A 27,594-nucleotide genomic window follows, 5' to 3' on the forward strand; every position below is an offset into this window, starting at 1 on the left:
AACCCCCCCGCACCTAAATAAAAGGAAAAAAATTCCTGTGTATTTACAGAAATGCCACTTTAAAAGGACTGTAAAACTACATTGTAGTTAAGATTTATATTATTTATTTAGTAGTTAAGAACAACTGATAGGCACACGATTGAACAGCTGAAAAGCACAGATTACTTGAAATGACAACAACTGAACAGGTTTAAAAGTATAAAATATACAGTCCCTTATAAACAAATTCTAAGCTTCTTGCTTCTCCCTTTTTTTTATTTCTTCGAATTGAATCACGTGGTTGTACTGCAGGTGGTGGAAGAGGTTGGATGTAAATAAATAAACATTTGAGGACTTCAGAATCAGAATCTAAGACATGAGACAAAATAGTAGAGAAGTTGACATTGCCGCTTAATAATATGTTAACCTCTTGAGCATTAGAGAACTTTTTTTTTACCATTATTTTCTTTATCATTATATATTTTTGATAGACACAGAATCTGTTTCAGAAGTCAGTGGGTCACATGACATGGAAGCTATTGAGAAAAAAAAAATCATGATTTCTGCATATTAATATTCATATAAAATAGAGGAAGCACTAAAGTACAATAAGCATAGCTGTGTCTCATTCGTCCAGTTTACTAATACAATCTGCTGCTGGAGTCACTGGGCCCCATGACATGGAAGATATTGAAAGAACTGCAATTATTTTGTATTAATATATTTATGCTAAGTAATTTGATGACAGTCCCTAAATCAGTTTCCAGCGATTCAGCGCCATGTTCTGGGAGGTGAGCTGACCGTCCTCCTGCTGCTCACACTGGGTGAACCTCAGTAAAGTCACGGCTGGACCCGAGTAGAGCTTAGAATCAAGCCCGACCCGAGCCCGTGCACGTTGTGTCCGAGCCCGGCCCGACACACTGAATGTAATTATGAGCCCGAGACCGATTTAAACCCGACAACTGTTTAATACGTGGGCTGTTATAACTGACGCTCTCGACTACAATTGCGAGTTGTTTGAACTACAGAAATCTTAATGAATAATGCAACAAGTGCCGCACTTAATGTACTCGACAAAGCCGACAAATGTTATCACGGCCCACGACTTGTTTAAAATGGGTCCACACCTCCGACTTTCCTCCAAACTTGCTCAAAGTTAATTCTACTGTTTTTATTTTTTTCTTTACATCTTCATGCTCCATGTTGCACTTAAGCTACACAATCAGTGATGCCGGTAACGCGTTACTAGTTTTGTCATTTTCCTTAGTAAAAAATATATATTTTTGCTTTCTTCTTGCGTCTCGGGGAGTGACGTCACGTACGCGAGAAGTCACGTTTTCCAGCATGAGGACACTCACGTGTCAGACCACGCAGAAACACAAATGCAAACAACAATGGAGGGAGGAGAGAGGTGCGCGCTTTCTAGCTGTAAATACAGTCATTATTTTGAGTGAATATAAAACAAAACACAAATGTTTGATCAATGGACGGCCCAGCCGAAGACAGTGGCCTGTTGCAGCCTTTGAACGCAGCATCATTACACAAACTGTCCGCCACTCACAGCGAGAGTGGGTTCACTTGATTACTAACCTGGCATAGCTGGTGTCGCATCAGCGGGCGGAGTTTGCTATCAAATTAATGTAAAATAAGCACGTCGGTATACGCCGGGGTAGATTAATCAAGTGGACCTAACATGTGACCCTAGTGGATGTTATGCCTATGACACCGAATATACCGACATGGCCAAAATGACGTCGGTTATCGTTGTAAATTTCGGTATCGGTAAATTTTCGGTTTATTGCCCAGGCCTAGGCCAGTATGAGATTCTGACGGTATGATAACATTAGGCAAAAATATCACGGTTTCACGGTATTATGATTACAGCTCTAAATGTATTTTGAATGTCTGTATTTAAAAACAAAAAAGGAAAATACTTTTCCATTCAAGTCTTTTATTTTTAAACAATATATAGAACAAGGATATTTGAAAATATGTATTTAAAATAAATAACAAAAAAATGACTCAATTCTTTCTAAATAAAATGATAATCATAAAAAAAAAATGCAGTCCTTAATGCACAGCATTGTTCAGGTCTTTTGCATGCTTTTGATGTGGTTGCATATAGTCAGGTTCACTATATACTTTTGTGGGAATTCTTTGGGGATTTGTTAAACTATATATTTTTGGAAAGGTTATTGTATAAGGAATCCGAAACTCAATGTTTGCATTTGCGCAGATGTCTATGTGGCGACCATTTTGAATTTTAAAAAAGGGCCGCCGTAAAACTTTAATTTGTAATGTCGGCTTCTGAATAAGCTGGAATGTTGATTTTAACTGCTAAACCCACATTTTCAGGGTCAGGGAATCCAATTGTGCTAGTTACAAAGCTACTAAATGTTACCATATTAACCCATAGATGCATAAGTGTGGTTGTTTTCTTGCAATATCATTGTAATGAAAAGTTGTTCACATTTAATATCCCACGTTCCTCAGAAAACATGGGTTTTTTTAATCATCCAATTGAAATACCCTGAACAAAAATATAAATCCAACACTTTTGTTTTTGCTCCCATTTTTCAAGAGCTGAACTCAAAGATCTAAAACTTTTTCTGTATACACAAAAGATCCATTTCTCTCAAATATTGTTCACAAATCTGTCTAAATCTGTTAGTGAGCACTTCTCCTTTGCCGAGATAATCCATCCCACCTCACAGGTGTGGCATATCAAGATGATTAGACAGCATGATTATTGCACAGGTGTGCCTTCGGCTGGCCACAATACAAGGCCACTCTGAAATGTGCAGTTTTGCTTTATTGGGGGGGTCTGGGGGGGGGGTCAGAAAACCAGTCAGTATCTGATATGACCACCATTTGCCTCACTATTTGCCTCACACACATCTCCTTCACATAGAGTTGATCAGGTTGTTGATTGTGGCCTGTGGAATGTTGGTCCACTCCTCTTCAATGGCTGTGCCAAATTGCTGGATATTGGCGTCGTATCCGGAGCATCCCAAACATGCTCAATGGGTGACATGTCCGGTGAGTATGCTGGCCATGCAAGAACTGGGATGTTTTCAGCTTCCAGGAATTGTAGATCCTTGCAACATGGGGCCGTTATCATGCTGCAACATGAGGTGATGGTCGTGGATGAATGGCACAACAATGGGCCTCAGGATCTCGTCACGGTATCTCTGTGCATTCAAAATGGCATCAATAAAATGCACCTGTGTTTTTGTGTCCATAACATACACCTGCCCATACCATAACCCCACTGCCACCATGGGCCACTCGGTCCACAACGTTGACCTCAGCAAACCACTCACCCACTCGACGCTACACACGCAGTATGCCATCAGCCCTGAACAGTGAAAACCGGGATTCATCCATGAAGAGAACACCTCTCCAACGTGTCAGATGCCATCGAATGTGATCATTTGCCCACTCAAGTCGGTTACGACGACGAACTGCAGTCAGGTCGAGACCCCGATGAGGACGACAAGCATGCAGATGAGCTTCCCTGAGACGGTTTCTGAGAGTTTGTGCAGAAATTCTTTGGTTATGCAGACCGATTGTTACAGCAGCTGTCCGGGCGGCTGGTCTCAGATGATCTTGGAGGATCCACATGCTGGATGTAGAGATCCTGGGCTGGTGTGGTTATAAATGGTCTGCGGTTGTGAGGCCGGTTGGATGTAGTGGCAAATTGTCAGAAACGCCTTTGGAGACAGCTTATGGTAGAGAAGTGAACATTCAATTCACGGGCAACAGCTCTGGTGGACATTCCTGCAGTAAGCATGCCAATTGCACGCTCCCTCAAAACTTGTGACATCTATGGCATTGTGCTGTGTGATAAAACTGCACATTTCAGAGTGGCCTTTTATTGTGGCCAGCGTAAGGCCTTGTCCACACGTTCCAAAACGATAATTTTTTTCTCCGTCTTTCCTTGGTATCAGTCCGAGAATATTTGCGTCCAGACGGATCTACTGAAAACGACTCAGAACGCTGTAGTTCATATTCAAGGTCTATAGGTGGCACTTGAAATTCACCAAAAACGGAGAAGAGTCGGAGCATGCGCATAAAGCTTGCGCGCAAACAGACAGTAGACGGAGAATCCGAACACAACAAGAAGACAAAAATGGGGTTCAGAGGTCGAAGAGTGGGGCGATGGCGTCATCATTTTGGAAAGTATGCAGATTCGCTTTCCACATGAGAACGCGAGGGCTGCGTTTTCAGATGATCGGCCAATACGATGCAATGCATGTGCGTTTACAGTAAAGAGAGTTTTCGGCTGGACGGCCCCAAGGCAAACCTGTGCAATATTCATGCCGTCTAATCAGCATCTTGATATGCCACACCTGTGAGGTGGGATGGATTATCTCGGCAAAGGAGAAGTGCTCACTAACAAGATAACAGATTTAGACAGATTGTGAACTATATTTGAGAGAAATGGATCTTTTGTGTATATAGAAAAAGTTGTAGATCTTTGAGTTCAGCTAATGAAAAATGGGGCAAAAACAAAAGTGTTGCGTTTATATTTTTATTCAGTGTATATCCACAATATGGGTAAAAGAAACTACACATCACAAGCAGTTGGTCAGATAACTCAGAGTTCCTTTTATTGAAGAGTTTTTTCTTTGAGTTTAAAATTAGCTAATGTAAAACTTGGACATTCTGGAACTATTGACATGCACATTTAAACCACAGTATGATGAAGCAACCTTTTTAATTAGGCAGTGTCTATACATCATCATAATCATCGTCCCCGTCATGGTCATTGTCATTGTCATCATCATCGTTCATCACTGGCTGCTGCACTGACACATGTCAGTACAGGCTAAGTCCTAAGCTCTGCCGGAGCACCTCCCAGAAGAGCTGTCAGATTTACACTTGCATTGGACAAATGGCCTTTGGGGCTGGGAGGACCTCTGTGGTTACTGGTTTGAGCATGCCATCCAAGTGTTTGAAGTATCCGTTTTGCAGAGGATCCAGCTGTGGATCCTGCAGAGCAATGGCTGCCTGTGCCCATACTCTTGTTTGTACATGGACTCTCAAGATGTGCTACTTCAGAGCTCAAAGTATTGGAGGGAGCTTGTCACTTTCTGCCCTATGTTTGCGGAAGAGATGCCATCACAGTTGAGGGATTGCCTTGATGTTGATCCCCTTGGTGAGTAAGCTGCACATACACTATATTGCCAGAAGTATTCACTCACCCATCCAAATAATTGAAATCAGGTGTTCCAATCACTTCCATGGCCACAGGTGTATAAAAGCAAGCACCTAGGCATGCAGACTGTTTCTACAAACAGCTGTGAAAGAATGGGTCACTCTCAGGGGCTCAGTGAATCCCAGCATGGTACTCTGATAGGATGCCACCTGTGCAACAAGTCCAGTCGTGAAATTTCCTTGGACCTAAATATTCCACAGTCAACTGTCAGTGGTGTTATAATAAAGTGGAAGTGATTGGGAACGACAGCAACTCAGCCACTAAGTGGTAGGCCACGTAAACTGAAGGAGCGGGGTCAGCGGATGCTGAGGCGCAGAGTGCACAGAGGTCGCTTTCTGCAACTTTCTGCAGAGTCAATCACTACAGACCTCCAAACTTCATGTGGCCTTCAGATTAGCTCAAGAACAGTGCGTAGAGAGCTTCATGGAATGGGTTTCCATGGCCGAGCAGCTGCATCCAAGCCATACATTAGCAAGTGCAATGCAAAGCGTCGGATGCAGTGGTGTAAAGCACACCACCACTGGACTCTAGAGCAGTGGAGACATGTACTCTGGAGTGATGAATCTCGCTTCTCCATCTGGCAATCTGATGGACGAGTCTGGGTTTGGCGGTTGCCAGGAGAAGGGTACTTGTCTGACTGCATTGTGCCAAGTGTAAAGTTTGGTGGAGGGGAGATTATGGTGTGGGTGACTTGGCCCCTTAGTTCCAGTGAAAGGAACCCTGAATGCTTCAGCATACCAAGAGGTGTTGGACAATTCCAGCTCCCAAATTTGTCGGAACAGTTTGGGGATGGCCTCTTCCTGTTCCAACATGACTGTGCACCAGTGCACAAAGCAGGTCCATAAAGACATGGAGGAGAGAGTTTGGTGTGGATGAACTTGACTGGCCTGCACAAGTCCTGACCTCAACCCGACAGAACACCTTTGGGATGAATTAGAGCAGACACTGAGAGCCAGGCCTTCCTGTCCAACAACAGTGTGTGACCTCACAAATGTGCTTCTGGAAGAATGGTCAAAAATTCCCATAAACACTCCTAAACCAAGCCTTCCCAGAAGAGTTGAAGCTGTTATAGCTGTCATATTAAACACTATGGATTAAGAATGGGATGTAACTTAAGTTCATATGCGAGTCATGGTGAGCGAATACTTTTGGCAATATAGCATATAAAGGATTCCAGGGCTGACAGCATTCCTCCTGTCACATCTGCTTCATCCAAAAGCATCTGCAGAGCACTGACAATATCTTCATCTGCTTTGAGGTAGACCTGCAGCCAGGTTGCCTTGCCTATGCGGGAGAACCTTCCTGTGTTGTTGGCCCATAGAAGGCTGGCACGAAAATAAAATGTGGAATGGCTGCACAAAACAAGAAGAAAACTGCAAGAAAACAACCACACGGGTCATTTTTGACCCACTTATGCATCTATGGGTTAATATGGTAACATTTGTAGCTTTGTAACTAGCACAATTGGATTCCCTGACCCTGAAAATGTGGGTTTAGCAGTTAAAATCAACATTCCAGCTTATTCAGAAGCCGAGATATTACAAATTAAAGTTTTACGGCGGCCATTTTTTAAAATTCAATATGGCTGCCACATAGACATCTGGGCAAATGCAAACATTGATTTTCTGACTCCTTATACAATAACCTTTCAAAAAATGTATAGTTTAACAAATCCCCCAAAAAATCCTACAAAGGTTAAAATCTAAATATAATGAACCTGACTAATAGGTGACTTGTTTCTCAAATGATTGCTGAATTGTGGGCTGACCTTCAGCTTTTGAGGTGGATGCCCTGTTGCTGCCAGAGCTACTGCTGTCCTAAAAAGAAAAAAATAAGACAGACATGTGAATTTAACCTGAATTTGTAATGACACAGCAGGTTATACAAACTAAACTTAATTGTAGCATTAAAGTAAAAAAGCATTACACATGTGCTTCTCTTCTTCACCTCATGTTAGAGAGGAAACTAGCTGGTGTTATCCATCTTAGCAATAAAGACTGATGAAAGAAAACAAGTTATGGATAACTTTTTCTTTTTTTTACTGAGGCAGATATGGTAACTAGCATGTTAAGATAGATCCATTTTAGCATGCTAAGGCAGACATGGTAACTAGCATGCTAAGATGGATCTATCTTAGCATGCTAGTTACCATATCTTCCTCAGTAAAAAAAAAAAAAAGTTACTATCATAGAGATAAATAAAAGATAAGATATGGTAACTACCATCTGCCTCAGTAACAAGCTCATTTCACTAATGTCAGACGCTAATACGCTTGTTCATTTCAAGACAACCTTAACTTTACCTTGAATTTAGCATACAGCGATGGGTGGTGCTCCCGTAGATGCGCTATCATATTTGATGTATTGCCTCCTCGGGCTGCCACTGTCCTCAAGCACGTTTTGCACGTCGGGTTACCCTCTTCCTCCAAGCCGTGGCCATCTGGCTTTTTACGGTAGCTGAAGTAGCCGACTTGGTCCTTTTAGACGGGGGGAAAAGTTCGGGGGACTCGCCTCCTTCAGCCATCATGCTGCCTGTTTGTCACTCACAGCAACCAGGTGCGGGGGGAGGGGCACTTTACGCTTCAGCTGCACGCGGCGTGAGGGACTTCTACGTTCTCTCTGACGAGACGTCACGTCACATTAAAAAAAAAAAAAAACGCTCATACCGCAGGAACGGTATGACGGAAAATTGTATTGGTTTTGAAACCGTGACTTTTTCATACCATGGTATACCTTTAAACCGGTAACCGGCTCATTGTGTTGTAAAGTTGTGTCATTGTAGCCACCAGCACATGGTAAAACTTGAGCCTTGCTTCCTGTGTCTGTGTCAGGAGGAGGAATCAACTGGTGGATGTATATTTTTCACACTTGGTGTTTCTTAAGGAGTTGCTGGTCTGAGTGAAGCTGTTTTTGAAGGGATCAGCTGTCTTTCTTTTTGTGGCTGACCTGGATTGAAATTGAACTGTGATGAGTCTTTCACTCTGCCACACACTGAATTAAGTTGTTGTCTTTTTGTTGTTGCAGTGCTGGTATTTGACTACTAATTGTTATGTGCTTTATTGTTTTGTGTGGTTTTATGGAACTATTTTCATTTTTATTCTATAATATTGTATAACTCCTGTAATTTTATTTCACAAAATACATTAATGAAAGAAAAGAAAAATGTTTTTCCAATACTGTGCAGCCCTAATTTTTGGTTTGGTTGTAAAATAACTTAAAAATATATTCGACTGTTCAGCAGGCAGAACATTTTCAAACTACTATGAATGGTTTTAATAATACTCAAAGTCATCTGCTGAGTGTTGAGTATTATTTTAAGGTAAACTAAATTTTAAATATGGATTTGGTGTTCGTCTCATTGCAGCTTGAGACAGTGTGAAAGCAGACTCATGAACTGGGTTTGCCTTAAAGGAAAAGGACTAAATTTAGTAAAGTTTAAAATCTTACGCTACGTTGAAAGTGAGGACTACTCTGTGTTTACAGTTTCAGTATTTATCAGAGGAAAGTAAAATGACTTGTGGTGCTCTGGAAGGATCAGTCCTTGGATCTGTTTAACTGACAATGTGACATCATATAAAAACAATATTACTACATATTGTCTTGAATTCCCTTCATTTGGTGTTTTAATGATACTGGAGAGCGTTGTCTAACACTTGAGTCCAAAATCTCCATACATTTCACACTGTATTGAAATCTGCTGACTGTGATCATTCCTTTCATTTTAATCTATGTAGTGACCCACTGTGTGAAGGAATTAAAAATTCTACTTTTACAGAACAAATGTCAATGTAATCTTATATCAATAAAATAAGTAAAGCCAATGTCAGTAAGTTCCCAGTCATGGTAGTAGAACACACAAACACATCCTGTACTGCATCTACTGATATAATGTTATGTCATTTACATTTTCCAGGCAGAAACAATGTCCACTAAGAAGAGGCTTTGTGAAACACTGAATTATTTGAGTTCTGAGGAGCTTGAAAAATTCAAGTCACTCATTGAACTGGAGAAACATTTCCCACTCTTCTCAATTCGCAAACGGAAAATAACAAACACACGAGACATCGTGGAGCTGATGGTGGTGAAGTACAGTCGACAGTATTTAGGGTTGACCAAATATGTTTTAAAGTTGATGAACAGGACTGATCTGTGGCAGAGATTGATAGACAACAGCCCAGGAACCAAAGGTAAATGATGAAAGACCGAATATGTGAAAAACCACAAACTGTCACTCACTCAAATGCAACTCATATGTCTTATATTGTATCATATACAGATACAGGAACAACTAGAAAATTGTGTAATATTTATCAAAATAGTATATCAAAGTTTGTATTTAATATTTAATGACCTCTAAATATTACTAGTATGCTACTGTTAAGTGTGACTTTGGGACAAGAAGCATGTGTTTTACATGTTCATAATTTTGGTGTTAAATCAATTACTAATTTGTGTTTTTTAATTTCTTCTCTCCTCAGAGAAACATCGGCCTTCACTGATGCAGAGAGTGAGTATGTCACATCACTCTGACTTCACACAGTGCAGCTTTTATCCAGTAGATGGAAATCGAAAATCATTTTCATCTTGAACATTACAATTGATGAGGAGAACAAAATTCTTTATCTCAAACACTTTTCTCACAGAACGGAAGCTGATCAGGCTGCATAATGTGCACATGAGTTCTGAAGCCTGAATGTTTATAAAAATAGTTGATGTGAAGAATATGTGTTATATCTATATCTAACAGGATATATCATATTTTTTGTTTAGATGAAAAGAAAATGCAATTGATGTAATAAAGCCCCTCTGTTGTTAAATCAGGAGGCTCATTACAGGTTTTGTAACACAGACTGTAAAATAGTTTCAACCAGGCAGTAAAATAAAGTCATGAATCTTCTCATGAAAATAAATGACAGTTTGTAAAAAGACCAAATAAAGATGCTCTCTTACCACATCCACATTTCTAAAACACAGACATTGATGAGATTAGAAAAGAAAAATCTGTAATTATCCTTGCTTTTATCTCACATTTCCTTTTAATTCATCAGGTGGAAACGATGGAGTCTGTCATAGAGCTGCTTTTGGAAGCACTGAAAGATTTGAGTGAAACAGAGCTCAAGAGGTTCAAGAGCACCCTGCGTCCATTTGTTGAAATGAGAGACTCAGGCTTGGATTCGGAGCAGGAGGAAGCAAAATACATCCCATTTCACCAGCTGGATAAAGCAGACAAGCAGGACACAGTGTGTTTAATGGTGCAGTACTATGGCCAACAGTCTGTGGAGATGACCAAAGAGAGTTTAAAGATGATGGAAAGGACTGATCTGGTGCAGAGGTTGTCAGACAGCAGCTCAAGACCCAAAAGTAAGACAATAAAGACAAGACATGTTTATAATGTATTACCTCTTCTCTTGACATTTTAAATAAAATGATCTATATTGTAGGGAAAGGGAAAGAGTGCTTTGTATTGAAATCTTTTCTACAAAGCAGTCATACCTGATGTATAATTAACAACAATATTTCTTTTTAATTCTATTGTTTTCTCTCTTTCTCCTCAGAAGAACTCTCTGTGGATGAACGCCGGTCTGCACAGATCAAGGAAGTGAGTGATATCATATCTGACCATGCAGAGTACAGTTTTTATTCAGTGAGATTCAGGTTTAAAATTAACTCAACATTAATGATGATTATTAAATCAAACATGAATTACATTTGATGTTTGTCACAGAACTGAAGCTGAGATGATACTGAGCCCAGTAATGTTAATATCATGAAGTTTTGTAGTTCCTCAAAGAATTAAACAAAATGCAAAACATGACATTTAAAAATATCTTCATTAAGTTTCTACCTGTTTCTGCAGAGATCAGGTGGTTCATTTGAGTTTTTTGACAACACAGTGAAGTTACAGCCTTGAAATGCAAAAAGAACCAGTTACAGATCTCAGGTAAATAAAAAAGATATTAAAAGGTAGCAGGACATAGGAAACATCCTCTGAGATAACAAAGAGATAATTACCAAATATATCAGTAGCTTAGGTGATCTCGTAGGAAAACTACGGAGCCCCTTAAGGGACATGGCGGGGGAAAAAATGATGGGTCCGTAGTGCTCCATAGAAAACACATCTTAAAAGAAATAATGTTTTCTCTATGAACATGTACATTTTTCAGGCTGCGACGATGAGGGCTGTTAAAGAGCTGCTTTTGGAAACACTCAATGATCTGAGTTATGAAGAGCAAAAGAACTTCAAGTGGTTTCTGCAGTTCACATTCTTCCAGAGGAGCCTTCCACAGATTCACTGGAGCAGACTGCTGGGGGAAGACATGGCAGAGTCCCTGGTGGATGTGATGATGGAGAAATACGGTCAAAAGTCTGTGGAGGTGATCAGGGAGGTTTTAATGGACATGAACCGGACTGATCTGGTGCAGAGACTGTCAGAGGGGCTTGAAGGTAAGATAGGAGGACAACTGTCACATTAATTCATAATAACAGACAAAGACACACTGTTACAAAATCTTTTGATAAAGTTTATAATATAAATCAATGCATCAGCACCGTATAGACCTGCCATGACAGCAACAATACCAGAGAGTTGAATCATCACCTGTCAAACACAGTCATAACAAAAACTAAAAATAATAATAATAATTATGAAATTAGACAGAGATTACTTCAGAGTTAAATGTTTTGGATCTTGACTTTATATTAAATATCTGAACGAATCTGAATAATTGACCCTTTTTTTGTAAATGTTGTGTTTCCACACAATTTCAAATTAATCTGTTCAATTGTCTTTTTGAATGTCTTTGCTTTGATGTACACTCCACTGTGGCGAGAGTCTGTGTAAGTTGATTAATTTCAGTGTTTTCTCATTGATTTCCTCTGTGATCTCTGTAATCATGACTTCCTCCTGCCTTCAGTTCTCACACCTGAAACTGAAACATTAAAGGCTTTTTATTCTCAGGACTCAGTATTATACTCAGGACAAGTACACATAAAGGTTACACACAGAGTATTTATTAATGTAATAACAGTCATTAACTGTGTTGCAGCTGCTGCAGGAACATCAGCTGAAGTGTTTGGTGTGAATACCACAGAGAAAGGTAGGTGACCTATATAAATGTATGGCCTGTGGTTATGTAAGGGATAATGTATAGGACCCTGACGCGAAGCGGATATATACGAAGGGACTGAAGGGAGCTGAAGGGACTTATTTTCCCGATAATGACTGCCGTTCTATACATTATCCCGCTTATTACACGGCTACTTTCCAACACGAAATAAAAAATTCACACTGAGTATTTTTACAATTTATTTGTTACCGTTCACAGTGTTTTTCAGCAGAGAAATAGTTCGCCAAACCGACGCCGTTTCGCTTCTCCCTCTTCGCTGCTTTCCTCTCTTTTTCTTTTCTTGACATTTGACGACAACTCAGCCTTTTGCCAAAGGGTAGTCAATACATTATGTATTCAGAAAAATGAAGGAAAATAATCGGACCTCTGTGGCAGCTGTAGGACTGAGAAAAAGCTGATCAATCTGTGCCATCCGGCCCGGATAGGACGGATTGGTCAGATGCCTTCATGTTTCGTTCAGTCCCTCCCTGCTCCGCGCGTGCACACGTTAGGTTTCACTGTTGCTGGAAATATTCAGACACTCCTCTGCAGAAATACGGAGTTGCAAGAGAAGACGTTCATTTGGTTACAATGGCAGAGAAAATGCAGCCAGCGTTACTTGTAACAGCTCACCTCGCTAAAAAGGCAAGGAAAAGAAAGCCTGAGGCAGAAAAGGCTGCGACGAAAAAGGCTCTGGATAAAGAAAGAAGTCGGACCGAGTCCACATCTGTGCGGCGTTTGAGCGGTGGAGACAACTGGGGCTTGTGAAGGGCTTGAAAAGTGATGCAGAGGTTGCTCTCTTTCTGATGGACAGGTAATTATTTGTTTTGTTTCAGGGGGATTTGTTAATTTCATGAAATATGTAAGTTTTGCCAACTTGGCTACGTTTGTAGCTCATATTAGCCCAATGCTAATGTTAGCTTCTTTGTGTGTTGTTTTTAGCCATGGGAAAGGCTAATGAGTCGGCCAAATTTCCACTGGATACGGTCCGCTGCGTTGCGGCTCCGATCCGGTTTTGCTCCGCCTTCAGCAGTCCCCACCGGTTGCGGTTTGTCCGCCACGGCGCAGTACGGCAGACAGCTGGCCTCACGATGTGTGCTGGTGTCAACACGGAGTGTTTTATTTTAGAAAAGTAACCGGGTGTAGTTTGTTATTTTAGCGCTTGACTTCCTGTCTGCTCCGTGCTAAATTCAGCTGAATTGCTGCGTCTTGCTCCGGCATCTCCTTCTCCCTGCTGAGTCCCACTAACAGATGCGCGTTCAAGTTTGTGGGGGCGTGGCTTTGGATGGAGCACTGACGGGATGGGGAGGGGGGGGGGTGGAACTTATAGGAGATGCCACTTTCAAATCTTGCTAGCTCTTTTGCTAGCTCTCCAGGATTGCAGACCCTAGCTTTAAGTAGATTTTCCGGACATTTTAAAATAAATCCTTAATATTAGAATTCTTATAGTCTCACAGTCTGATTATGTTGTTAAATGAATCATTCTTTTTTATGTTTCCTCTCTCCTCAGAGAAACACTCTGTGGAAGAAGATTGGCCTGCACTGATCCAGAAAGTGAGTGATGTCACATCTGTCTAGGGCTGCAGCTATCGATTCTTTTTTTAATCGATTAATCTAGCTCTTTATCGATCGATTAATCAACACAAATTGTTTTTGCGTTTTTAAACAACCAAAACAAATAATGCATAACTAAAATGATGTGGCTGTAAAATGATAAGGGGCGGTTCTAGGGGGGGGGGGCCAACAGGGGCCAGTACCCCGTAACTCCGAGTCTGGACCCCCCTGTGGCCCCCCTAACAGGGAGTCTGCATTAATAATACAATGACAGATTTCTTGCAATGATTTTGTTCTGAAGGGAAAGGCAGAAATAAAGTATCTCAGCAGTTTACTACCCAATCAAAATTGTTGAAATTGTAAACACTGCTTTGTCTGAATGAGGGATTTATCCTTATTTCCGGGTTGTATGTGCCCCCTAACAAAAAAGCCGGCCCCAACCTGGCCCCCCTATTAAAACTGGTCTAGAACCGCCACTGAAAATGATCAAGCATTTCTCAAAAAAACAGAAGTATTCATTCCAACTCCAACATTTGGCTCCAAAACTAAGCCCATTTATTAAGTGCCAGTGCCAATACCGGTAATTAAACAACAATACAGTTAAATCAACTTACTGTAAAACATGTATAACATGTAAAACTGTGAATACAAACTTAAATAGTAAAGGCCATTTGGCCTTGGTTTTGTTTTCTTCATACAACATTACAAAAAAAGGATTGCACCTTCTGCAAATTACCCACCTGAGAACAAAGAATGAATATAAAATATCAGGCCAAACAGGTAAACAATGTGTATTATAAATAAATTATATATAAGACTTTTTCAGTCTTCAGTCCCCAAATCCATGATAACCACACTAATCCGCCAATCACAAGGAGGCAAATACACTGTGTGGGGAAGACTAGAGTCCTACCTACTCCACATTATACGTGTCCTCCTGGAACCGAAACTTATCCTGAACTGTCAGGAATCATTTCAAAGTGACAAAGACACATTGGATTAGCCGGTGAAGACGGTGTAATGCACTCAAACAGAGTTTATAATCACAAAACAGCCAATGTAGCACGTAATTCATGATCATGTCAGTATAAAGTGATGTTTATTTTTGCTCTTCTTCGGCGGCTGTTTCAGTGAGTTTTGGGCACAGAGTGATGAGACGTATACCGTTGAAATTTGTAGAGTCCCAGCTTTCATATGACATGCTGTATGTAGCGTTAGCATGAAGTACCGTAATCGCTAATGCCGATTTTTCGGACATGCACCATTAGCGTGTTTTTTCTACGTGCTCCTTTAGTTGCTTGGTGTCGGAATTGAGTTTCGATTAGGTGAAAATGATGATCATGAGCGTTTAGCCGAGCTTCTTCCCGTTAAGTTGGTGTGCTGCATTAATATGTTGCTACATGGTTAGCATGCTCTTATAGGGTGTATAATGCAACATGCGCAGCTTGGGTTGAAGAGGTTAAAAACATCAAAGCTAAACATCATATCTAGTCAAACCGCATCACGACATCACTACAAATACAGAGCTAAATTGTGCCCGCCAGCTAAATTCAACATGTATGACACGCTGGTGTGCTTCCTAAACAACGGTCCGTGTGGAACAATCCCTGCGCGTATAGTGCGCGTCATAGGAATTTAACGAGGCTTCGAGGCAGAGTTTTTGCCTCGAGGAATTTTTATAATCGAGTTAATCGAGTAACTCGATGAATCGTTTCAGCCCTACATCTGTCTGACTTTAAACTGAAGCTAATAATGAAGCTGATAATTCATCTGTTAGCTGATCAACATTTGATAATAAATAAATCAATTGAGTGATTTATTTAAATAAAAAAATGCCACTCACTCTCTGGTTCCAGCGCCTATGAGGATCTTCTCCTTCTCCTCTCTGTTTTGTATCATTGTAAACTAAATATCTTTGGTTTTTGGGCTGTTGGCCAAACAAAGCAAGACATTTGTGTTATGTTCTTTTAACAACATTTATTTATGTAATTATTTTACCATAATTTTTATGATAATGGTTATTTCGCATGTAATAGAAGTATAATAAAATTTATCTTGAATATGATAAATGATGATTAAAAACAAATGATTAATTTTCATTTGAAGGTTTGTCAGAACTGAAGCTCCATTCAGTTTGTTCTTATGTTCACATTAGGAAACTCTCAAACAGATAAAATGAAAAAGTCATGAACCTGTAAACAGAAATAAATTAAGCGTAAAAGAAGATTAAAGGAAATAAATTTGATTTCACAAATAAGAAAGAGCTATATACACATAATAAAAACAGGTTTATGTGATGAATTGAAATAAATAGTATCATCTTGTGCTGATGTACACTTACCATATCCACATTTCTTAAACACAAACATTGATGAGATGTAAACAGAAACATTTGTCATTATTATCCTTGCTGAGAAATCACACTTTAATCTCATGATGAATCTATTTCTCTCTGTACTTAACAGGTGGAATCGATGGAGTCTGTTATAGAGCTGCTTTTGGAAACACTGAAAGATTTGAGTGTTGCAGAGCTCGAGGAGTTTAAAGATGCCCTGTTGAGTCAACCTGAGTTTCACAGACACTTCTTAAGCATCACATTGCTGCTACTACCGATAGTACACGTGCAGGACACAGTGTTTTTAATGGTGCAGATCTGCGGCCAAAAGTGTGTGAAGAAGACGGAGGATATTTTAAAGACGATGAAGAGGACTGATCTGGTGCAGAGGTTGTCAGACAGAAGCTCAGGATCCAAAAGTAAGACAATAAAGATAAAAACATGTTAAAATCATATAACTGGTATATAACATGTCTTGAGTTTATAAGCTTTGTGTTACTTTAGAAATGATAAAATTCATAATGTAGAGAAGACACATCAGCTGTGTACAGAATATATTACGACTAAGAGAGTGGGTAGAAATGACAGTTTATATGTCACTGTTGAAGAGGTTTAACTGTAATTTTGTGCATTGTTTTTTTCATGAAACAATATTGCCTGATCATTTTAATTTAAAGCTGTTAGACCAGTCATCAGTTATGAGTGACTTTCTACCTCTTCTTTCCTCAGAAAAAAACTCTGCAGATGAACACCGCTCTGCACTGATCCACAGAGTGAGTAATGTCTGACTTCATACAACACAGCTTTCCTTTAATAGATGGAAAAAATGATCATCATATTTAACATTTCAAATAATGGTAAAGGACAAACTCAAGATTTACTTATTTATATGTTAATTTATCACAAAAGTGAAGCTGAGTTCAGGTCGAGCTCTTTAGCAGTGATATAATATAATAATAAAAAATGTGGTCAACAAAAAAATCTTGAACCTTCTTGAATCAAATGGTAAAATGTAAACAGTAGAACTCACGGCTATGTTAGTGGAAGGAAGAGCATTTCCACACCCACAATGCAAAGAGAACTTGTAGTTTCTGGGCTGTCTTCATCAAAGGTGTCGGCGTGTAGTATGTGGATAAAAGAATTCTGCGGAGGCTAGGCTGGGTGGAATAATAGAGTTATCTTTATTGAAACAGAATCTCAAGCCAGCGTCCGAATCAGAAAGCGGCCGCTTTTCTGGTATTCTCAAATCTATGGCAAAAGCAATGCCAAAATGCGTCGCCCTCTGCCCTATCAGAACTCCTCAGCCTTCGGTCTTAGGAGATCTACCAAGTGCCACCCCCCTTATCTGGTGTGTGGGGCCTTTTAAGAGTCATTGTCCATAACCGCCTACTTCTCCTAATTGGTCACTTTGATAGATTAAAGGTTCATTTATCCAATGGGAGAAAAGAAGGATGGGTCTGCCTCACACCCCCTATGAAATAACTCTTGTGTTTGTTACTTAACTTTGCTGATGTCAGCTAAAGTAGACAGGATGGTCTCTCTATACTTAGATGACAATGTATAGTTGAGTCAGCTCCAAACCTCTGGTGTGGGCTCCTTCCTTTAGCTTATCTCTGATGCCCACCTCAGGGCTGACCAAGGCTCCTGGTCCTTTGTCCTGTCGTATTCCCACACTGGTATACAGAGGAGCATCTGGTCCTGTCCCATCCTGTCTTCAGGATGAGACAGTTGTGTGGCCTTAAGAAAACCACTTATCAGTGAGGCTGATTGGGAAAAAAGGCTACTATTTGCTAGGGAGCATAAGATTGGACTCTGGAGCAATGGAAAAATGTCATGTGGTCTGAGTCCAGATTTACCCTGTTCCAGAGTGATGGAAGCATCAGGTTAAGAAGAGGCAGATGAAGTGATGAACTCATCATGCCTAGTGCCTACTGTACAAGCCTGTGCAGCAGTGTTATGATCTGGGGTTGTCTCAGTTGGTCAGGTCAGCTGACTACGGTAGAAATCCATTGATGGAAAAACCTGGTCATTCAGGTAGTACCTGAATATACTGAATGACCAGGTTTTTCCATCAATGGATTTTTTCCCTCCCTGATGGCACAGGCATATTTCAAGATGACAATGCCACAATTCATGGGGCTCAAATTGTTAGAGTGGTTCAGGGAGCATGACACATAATGTTATCACATAGATTGGCCACCACAGAGTCCAGATCTTAACCCCATTGAGAATCTTTGGTGTGTACTGGAGAAGACTTTACGCACTTTTTATGGCCTGGCAGTGAATGATGTCTTTGTCACTGAGGATGAGATGAGGAAATGTCTACATGAACATTTTTCCTTTATTTTGATTGATTTTTCGTTGAGAATCAAAGGTTTATGTACTTAGGCCAATTTTCAAATTCAATTGAAATATGTAAAAAACAGATAAGAATTAAAGGAAGCCAGAAACAGTAATCCTCTTTGCTTTGTATATTGCGTTACTTAAAATAAATAAATCAATAGATCAGGTGAACATACTAATCAGTAAGAAAGATCACATACTGCGATCAATAGCGATTACCAAATGGATCAATACTTTGTGTGACCCAGCTACAACACCCACATTTATAATAACACTGACAAGCTTAAAAGAGTCACATTTGTAATTGTCTTAAGTGAATTAGATAAATGTCTAATGAATGTATTGATTATTTCAGGTGGCAACAATAGCAGCTGTTCAACAGCTGCTTTTGGAGACCCTGAATGATTTGAGTGACATGGAGCTCGAGGAATTCAAGGATATTCTGCATTCGACTGTCTCCAAGAAGAACCTCCCAGATATCTCATGGAAGTGTAGTTACAGAGCAGATATAGTGAATGAGATGGTTCACACCTACGGCCAACAGTCTGTGGAGTTAACCAGGGAGGTTTTAATGGACATGAAGAGGACTGATCTGGTTCAGAGGTTTTCAAAGCCCAGCTTAGGACTCAAAGGTAAGAGTAAGAAGACAAAAAGTGTCTCATAAAGGTCTAATACATTGTATAATTCATCATAATAAAATGTAAGGGATGGGCATGGATCAATAAATCACTATTGAAATAATCAAATCAGCAACTTACACTGTCTCAACAAAAACTGAATGTTGTAAGTTTAACAAGGTTAGTATTTGTTTCAGGGCTTTTGTATTAGATTGCTTTAGATTATGAAGGTGTTTATGATTATGTATCATTTTGCAGTGAAATTTAAAATTTGTATTTCTTTTTAAAGTAAGTGAACCTTATTAAAGTTGATTATGTTCTTTTTGTCTAATTAGATTATAACCATCTGAATCAAATTTGAGCTATTTTCTCCTCAGAGAAACACTCTGTAGGTTTACTGTCACAGAGGAGTTAAGAAACAGGAAACATTTTCTCATTTCAGGAGCTGGAATCAGAGAATTGGGACTCTTTCTCTCTTAAAAGGTTATTCAGATGATAAATTGATTATCAAAGTGGTTTCGACGTTTTGTTGCTCAGATTGGTTGTAGGTCTATCCCATCGCTTGACCATATGTTTCTAAGTTGATGAACAGGACTGATCTGGTGCAGAGATTAATAGACACCGGCCCAGAAACCAAATGTAGAGCAAATAAGAGAAATATGTTAAAAAAAAAAAACCCAAAAAAACCACAAAGTTTCATACACTCACATGCAGCTCATATTTTTATATTGTATTATATACAGATACAGGAACAATTGAAACATGGGGTAATATTTTTTAAAAAAGGGCTGTATTTTACATGAACATAAATCTGGTGTTAAATCAATTACTACGTGTATTTAAATTTCTTCTCTCCTCAGAGAAACATCGGCCTTCAATGATGCAGAGAGTGAGTATGTCACATCACTCTGACTTCACACAGTGCAGCTTTTATCCAGTGAATCAAGATCGAAAATCATTTTCATCTTGAACATTACAGTTGATGATGAAAACAAAATTCTTCATCTCAGTTTTCTCACAGAACTGAAGCTGATCAGGCTGCATAATGTGCACATGAAGTCTGAATGTTAATAATGTTAAGAATGTGTTATATTTTCATCTAACAGATTATATTGTATTTTATTTTTCAAAAACATTTTTATATAAGAAGTAAAGAAAATGCAATTGATGTAATAAAAAAGTTAAAAAATAAAGTTGTTAAATCAGGAGGCTCATTACAGGTTTTGTAACACAGACTGTAAAATAAAGTCATGAATCTTCTAATTAGAATAAAATACAGTTTGTAAAAAGAACAAAAAGAAAATGGGTATATACCACATCCACATTTCTAAAACACAGGCATTGATGAGATTAGAAAAGAAAAAAAATCTGTAATCATCTTTTCTGAGAAACTGTACTTTTATCTCATGAACATTTCCTTTGAATTTATCAGGCGCAAACGATGGAGTCTGTTATAGAGCTGCTTTTGGAAGCACTGAAAGATTTGAGTGAAGCAGAGCTCGCGATGTTCAAGAGCACCCTGTGTCCAGTTTACCACCAGGGACATTCATCTATCCAATCCATGCAGCAGAATGCAAAATACATCCCATTTGACCTGCTGGATAAAGCAGACATGCAGGACACAGTATGTTTAATGGTGCAGTACTATGGCCAACAGTCTGTGGAGATGACCAAAGAGAGTTTAAAGATGATGGAAAGGACTGATCTGGTGCAGAGGTTGTCAGACAGCAGCTCAAGACCCAAAAGTAAGACAAGACATGTTTATAATGCATGTCCTCTTCTTCACATTTTATGTAAAAACTTTTATTTTTTTAAGTATTTTGGCCTTTCATGGCTTTATTGATAATACAGTTGAAGAGGTGACAGGAAACAGGGAGAGAGAGAGGGGGGGCGATACACAGCAAAGGGACCCAGGCTGGGAGTGGAACCCGGGTCCGCTGCAACGAGGACAAAGCCTCTGCACATGTGACGCCCGCCCTGTCAACTGAGCTAAACGGCGCCCCATCTTATCTTAACATTTTGAATAAAATGATCTATATTGTAGAGAAAATAAATATATTTTAGGACTAATAGTTATCAAAAATGATTTCGGGAGGGAGAGAAAAAATATCTGAGAAACGTTAGACATAACTTTTGACGATCTTTGAGTTTAATTTTAGGTTGAGTGCGTTGTATTGAAATCTTTTCTACAAAAGCAGTCATGCCTGATGTATAATTAACAACAATTTTTCTTTTATTCTTTCTCCTCAGAAGAACTCTCTGTGGACGAACACCAGTCTGCACTGATCAAAAAAGTGAGTAATATCATGTCTGACCATGCAGAGTATAGTTTTTATTCAGTGAGATTCAGGTTTAAAATGAACAGTAATGATGATTATTAAATCAAACATGAATTACATTTGATGTTTGTCACAGAACTGAAGCTGAGATAATACTGAGCTCAGTAATGTTATCATGAAGTTTTGTAGTTCCTCAGAACTAAACAAAATGCAAAACATGAAATTTAGAAATGTCTTCATTAAGTTTCTGTCAGGTCAGGTTTTAAAGGGGAAGATTATGGAAAGGGGAGGTGGACCCAAACGCAGATAGTCATGAGGACAAGAGGCAGCATTGAGGGGAACGAAAGGCAAGCTTTAATAAAACTAAAGCTGAACAAGAACTAACAAAAAGGGAGCTAAGCCAAAAACTAGACAGGAGGGGACCAAAGGCAAAGTAACAACGAAAAACAGCCAGACAAAGTACAACTGAAAAAGGCAAAGTACAAATCAAAACTAATGCAAAACTCAAGGTCCAAAAACACATACCATGAGGGGACTGGATACAGGCAGGAACAGGCACAAGAACAGGAGCAGACGTAGACAGATGCATGCAGTGATGCAGACAGAGACAAACAGAGCCATACAATGGTAGGACAAGGAGTGTAAGGAAGACACAGACTAAGTACAGAGACACTAACGACAAGACGAGGAACAGGTGAGATAATTAGGGGAAGGCATGGATGAGAACACTGACAGCCAGAGGGAGACAGAGGAAAGAACATAGGAGACACTTAAAGGACAAGAGACACAAGAGGGCATGGAAATTCAACAAGGGAAATACACAGGGGAGCATTACATAAGAATCATCCTCTGAGATAACAAACAGATAATTACCAAATATATCAGTGGTTTAGGTGATCTTGTTGAAAAACGCATTTTAAAAGAAATAACATTTTCTCTATGAACATGTACATTTTCCAGGCTGCGACGATGGGGGCTGTTAAAGAGCTGCTTTTGGAAACACTCAGTGATCTGAGTTATGAGGAGCAAAATACCTTCAAGTGGTTTCTGCAGTTCACATTCTTCCAGAGGAGCGTTCCACAGATTCACTGGAGCAGACTGCTGGGGGAAGACATGACAGAGTCACTGGTGGATGTGATGGTGCAAAAATATGGTCAAAAGTCTGTGGAGGTGACCAGGGAGGTTTTAATGGACACGAACCGGACTGATCTGGTGCAGAGGCTGTCAGAGGGGCTTGAAGGTAAGATAGGAGGACAACTGTTACATTAATTCATAATAACAGACAAAGACACACTGTTACAGTCTTTTAATCTCTGTTGCAAAAGATCAGATAAAGATTAGAATATAAATCAATGCATCAGCACCGTATAGACCTGCCATGACAACAGCAATACTAGAGAGTTGAATCATCACCTGTCAAACAAATTCGCAACAAAAACTGAAAATAATAATAGTAGTGAATATGAAATTAGACAGAGATTACTTCACAGTTGAATGTTTTGGATCTGAATGAATCTGAATCCTTGAATGTTTTTTTTGTAAATGTTGTGTTTTCAAAGGGCTCAATATCATTTTATTGAAACACACTCTTCTTTATTGGGCCACATCTACTTGATTTTGGTCCATTGAGTTCATTATTATCAGTCTTGAATTGTTAGTGGCCTGATAGGAATATGGCTAATGTTGTCCACATAATTACGCTGTGGAGAGAGATAGTCTGTTTAAGTTTATTAATTTCAGTGTTTTCTCATTGATTCACTCTGTGATCTCTGTAATCATGACTTCCTCCTGCCTTCAGTTCTCACACCTGAAACTGAAACATTAAAGGCTTTTTATTCTCAGGACTCAGTATTATACTCAGGACAAGTACACATAAAGGTTACACACAGAGTATTTATTAATGTAATAACAGTTGTCATTAACTGTGTTGCAGCTGCTGCAGGATCATCAGCTGAGGTGTTTGGTGTGAATACCACAGAGAAAGGTAGGTGACCTATAAAAATGTATGATATGAGTTCTGTAGTTATTTTACATCATATGTCAGTGTATGAACACTTAAGACATTTTAATAGAAAATAATAAAGTGTTTACCTGGAGAAACTTGATATGGATTTTTGATGATGTTACTTTTATGATGAAACTTTTGCCACAACTGCAACCTAGAAACTTTTTGTGAATGTATATGAGTCAAAATCATTTTCAATGGAGAGCTAGGGGCATCAAAATCGCTATATTTAAAACACTAAGAAGGCTCAACCAGGGGCGGCTGGTATATAAGGGCTAACAGGGCTAAGCCCTCGCTACCTTGTACAGTAAAAATGAAAAAATATCATTAAAAACGGGGGGCTAAATGGGCTAAATGTATTTTGCCCAAGCACAGTAGCGTAAGCCTCCATTCAATATTGATTGACAGGTGCCCTGACACGCCCCCTTCATATGCTGCCCAATTAAGGCCAAAGGCTGACCTTCAACCAATCACAGCGCAGACAGAGCAACTGTAGTATGGTGGGCGTTAGCATGAATATGAACAAAGTAAATTATTTACAAATAACACAAAAGAATAAACGGCAAAATCGTAACTTTTGTGTTACATGGTTGAACGGACTGGCTAACGGCAAGTGTAGCTAGAAATTCACTTTTCTGTTTCCCATGTTTGCTGTTTGGAGGAGACACGGCTTGTAGCCAACAAGGAATTGTGGATTTGAAACATTTGTCTGACAAAATCAGGAAACATGAATGCAGCACGAGCCACATTGGAAATGCTGTTAAGCTGTCATTGCTGGGTAAAGTAAACATCGCCTGTCAGCTTAATGAGGGTCACCGCATCGCTGTACAGAGACGCAATGAGCTGATAAAAAAAACAGGCATTCACTGTCACGGATTGTGGACTGTATTAAATTTTGTGGGGGACACAAGCTTGCCCTGTGGGGGTCAGACGAATCTCCCACTTCGCCTCCAGCGGGGCGTGTTTCTGGACCTCAGAGTTTACTAAAAAGAAAGTTTTTGGACAACTCACGTTAGCAGTTGCTTTTCTGCTCACCGCTGTCCTGCCAGTCGAGAAGTATCGATCTCTGAATGCAACATAACCTGGACGACAGTTAAGGTGGAACTACTGTCTTCCGGGAACAATTATCCACACGAGATCTCACGTGACTTTTCCGGCTTTTGATTTTAGTATTGTTTCTTATATGAGGCTCCTTTTTCAACTTCAAGGTCAATATTGTTTTTTGCTAAAGACAAAACAACAAATTATCTGTGCATTTATATGGAACTAAGCTTTAGAAGCGTTCCACCTTAACTGTCCTCCAAGTTACGTCGAATTCGGAGATCGATACTTCTCCACTGGCAGGACGGTGGCGAGCGGAACAAGCGGCTGCTTAGGTGAGTTGTTCAAAAACGTTCTTTTTAGTAAACTGTGTTCACAAACAAAGTTCTCAATGGTCGTGTGTATGTGTAGAGACCCTGGTGATACTACGAGCAAAGTTTCATGTTGTGTCGAGCCTTTTTAGTGTTTTAAAAATATTTTGATGCTATTGCTAATTTGCCTCTTGCACTCCGATTGAAAATGATTTTGACCTGAAAATGAAAATACAGTAAATCTTAGAAGTGGCACTTTCGTTGTAATTATGCTTTTAACCGAATGTTTGAGTCGGGTACATTCACAAAAAGACCCTAGGTTGCATTTTGGCGAGAGTTTCACTTTAAGTAGATCTTATAGACGTTTTACAATAAATCCTTAATATAAGAATACTTATAGTGTTACAGTCTGATTATGTTGTTAAATGAATCATTCATGGGTCTTTTTTATGTTTCCTCTCTCCTCAGAGAAACACTCTGTGGAAGAAGATTGGCCTGCACTGATCCAGAGAGTGAGTGATGTCACATCTGTCTGACTTTAAACTGAAGTGAAGATAATTAATCTGTTAGCTGATCGACATTTTGATAGTAGATAAATCAGTTGAGTAATTTTTTAAATAAAAGAAACACCAAACACTCTCTGGTTCCAGCATTTGTGAGGATCTTCTCCTTTTCCCTGTTTTGTATCATTTTGAACTGAATATCTCTTTTGTATCTCAAGGAAATTTTAAGACGTCACCTTGATATTGTGATATGTACGTTTAACAACATTTATTTATGTCATTATTTTATCATAATTTTTGTGAGAATGGTATTTGCAGTGCTAGTCTAAACAATACAGTTTACATGAAAGATAAGTAGAATATAATTCATCTTGAATATTATAAATGATGACAAAAAACAAATTATTTATTTCCACCTGAAGGTTTGTCAGAACTGAAGCTCCTTTCAGTTTGTTTTTGTGTTCACATTAGGAAACTCTCAAACAGGTAAAATAAAAAGTCATAAACCTGTAAACAGAAATAAAATAACTGTAAAAGGAGATTAAAATAAATAAATTGGATTTTACAAGGAAGAAAGAGCTATATACACATAATAAAGCAAGTTTATGAGATCAAATGTAATAAATGTTATCAACTTGTGCCGATTTACTCTTACCATATTCATATTTCTAAAGACAGACATTGATGAGATGTAAACAGAAACATTTCTCATCACCCTTGCTGAGAGAAATCACAGTTAAATCTCATGATAAATCTCTTTTTCTCTGAATTTAACAGTTGGAATTGATGGAGTCTGTTATAGAGCTGCTTTTGGAAACACTGAAAGATTTGAGAGTCACAGAGCTTGAGGAGTTTAAAGGTGCCCTGTTGAGTCAACCTGAGTTACACAGACCCTTTTTAAGCATCCCATTGAAGCTGCTACAGACAGCACACGTGCAGGACACAGTGTTCTATATGGTGCAGATCTGCGGCCAAAAGTGTGTGGAGATGATCAAGGATATTTTAAAGATGATGAAGAGGACTGATCTGGTGCAGAGGTTGTCAGACAGCAGCTCTGGATCCAAAAGTGAGACAATAAAGATAAAAACATGTTAAAATCATATAACTGGTACATAACATGTCTTGAGTTCATAAGCTTTGTGTTCTATTTACTTTATAAATGATGAGGTTCATAATGCAGAGAAGACACATCAGCTGTGTACAGAATATATTACGACTAAGAGAGTGGGTAGAAATTACAATTTATATGCCACTGTTGAGGAGGTTTAACTGTAATTTTGTGTATTGTTTTTTTCATGGAGGTAATATTGCCAGATCATTTTAATTTAAAGCTGTTAGACCAGACATCAGTTATGAGTGACTTTCTACCTCTTCTCTCCTCAGAGAAACACTCTGCAGATGAACACCGCTCTGCACTGATCCACAAAGTGAGTAATGTCACATCTGACTTCATACAACACAGCTTACCTTCGATAGATTGAAAAAATGGTCGTCATATTTATCATTTCAAATAATAATACAACCCAAAGCAAGATTTACTTATTTGTATGTTGTTACGCCCCTGATCTAGGAGAATCAGAGACGTAGCATGATGTGCTGCTCCCCATTCTTCCCACTCCCAAGAAATTAAATTAAAGGTAGCATTTTATTTTGCTTCAGAGGGAGAGAAGGCCAAAACAACAAACAAAAACATCTGCCTCCCTACCTTCCCTATACAAATCAAAAGTATTAACAAAAAGACAAAATCTTACCTAACTCCTAAACAAGGAAAAACAGGAGAAAAAAGGGTTACAGAAAAGGCTTCTCCCTCCTACTGGGCTACCACACACAATTCTCTCTTTTCACAAATTTACAAAAGACTCAGGTTGACAATTACACTAGGTTTCACAAAACACAAACTCAAAATCCTAGACAAGCAAGACACTGGTCCCAGTTGGATGTGGGTGAATGGTGGGAGAGAGAGGCTGCAGTCAGCCGGTGGTTCAAATAGGGCTCCTCTCCCGCCTCTAGCCAATCCTGGAGCAGCAATCAGACGGCTCTAGCCAATCAGAAGGTCCAACCTGCTATCAATCATCCACACACACTCAGAGCAGACTGCTCACACACTTGGAGGAGGAGGGACAGAGCAACATCATATATATACACACACGCAAAATAATAATGACCCAGGGTCATAACAATGTTAATTTATCACAGAAGTGAAGCTACATTCAGGTCGAGCTCTTTAGCAGTAATATAATATAATAATAATACACTGCTTGGCCAAAAAAAACAGTCACCACCTGGATTTAACTAAGCAAA

At 39.2% G+C, this 27,594-nt stretch overlaps 1 protein-coding gene across 1 annotated transcript in view; it reads left to right on the forward strand.

The window, feature by feature from the left end:
• The window catches only part of LOC115568091 (uncharacterized), a 276,579-nt gene that overhangs the window by 196,349 nt on the left and 52,636 nt on the right, over window positions 1-27,594 (forward strand). The window contains exons 35-51 of the mRNA XM_030395170.1: window positions 9,678-9,706; window positions 10,248-10,560; window positions 10,755-10,798; window positions 11,364-11,643; window positions 12,246-12,296; window positions 13,816-13,859; window positions 16,325-16,613; window positions 16,924-16,967; window positions 18,893-19,169; window positions 20,015-20,043; window positions 20,587-20,899; window positions 21,405-21,448; window positions 22,394-22,673; window positions 23,367-23,417; window positions 25,259-25,302; window positions 26,071-26,359; window positions 26,677-26,720. Of these exons, the coding sequence (XP_030251030.1) occupies window positions 9,678-9,706; window positions 10,248-10,560; window positions 10,755-10,798; window positions 11,364-11,643; window positions 12,246-12,296; window positions 13,816-13,859; window positions 16,325-16,613; window positions 16,924-16,967; window positions 18,893-19,169; window positions 20,015-20,043; window positions 20,587-20,899; window positions 21,405-21,448; window positions 22,394-22,673; window positions 23,367-23,417; window positions 25,259-25,302; window positions 26,071-26,359; window positions 26,677-26,720 (2,465 nt within the window). The remainder of the gene's footprint in view (window positions 1-9,677; window positions 9,707-10,247; window positions 10,561-10,754; window positions 10,799-11,363; window positions 11,644-12,245; window positions 12,297-13,815; window positions 13,860-16,324; window positions 16,614-16,923; window positions 16,968-18,892; window positions 19,170-20,014; window positions 20,044-20,586; window positions 20,900-21,404; window positions 21,449-22,393; window positions 22,674-23,366; window positions 23,418-25,258; window positions 25,303-26,070; window positions 26,360-26,676; window positions 26,721-27,594) is intronic.

The sequence above is a fragment of the Sparus aurata genome, chromosome 17, assembly GCF_900880675.1.
Source record: "Sparus aurata chromosome 17, fSpaAur1.1, whole genome shotgun sequence".
NCBI lineage: Eukaryota > Metazoa > Chordata > Actinopteri > Spariformes > Sparidae > Sparus > Sparus aurata.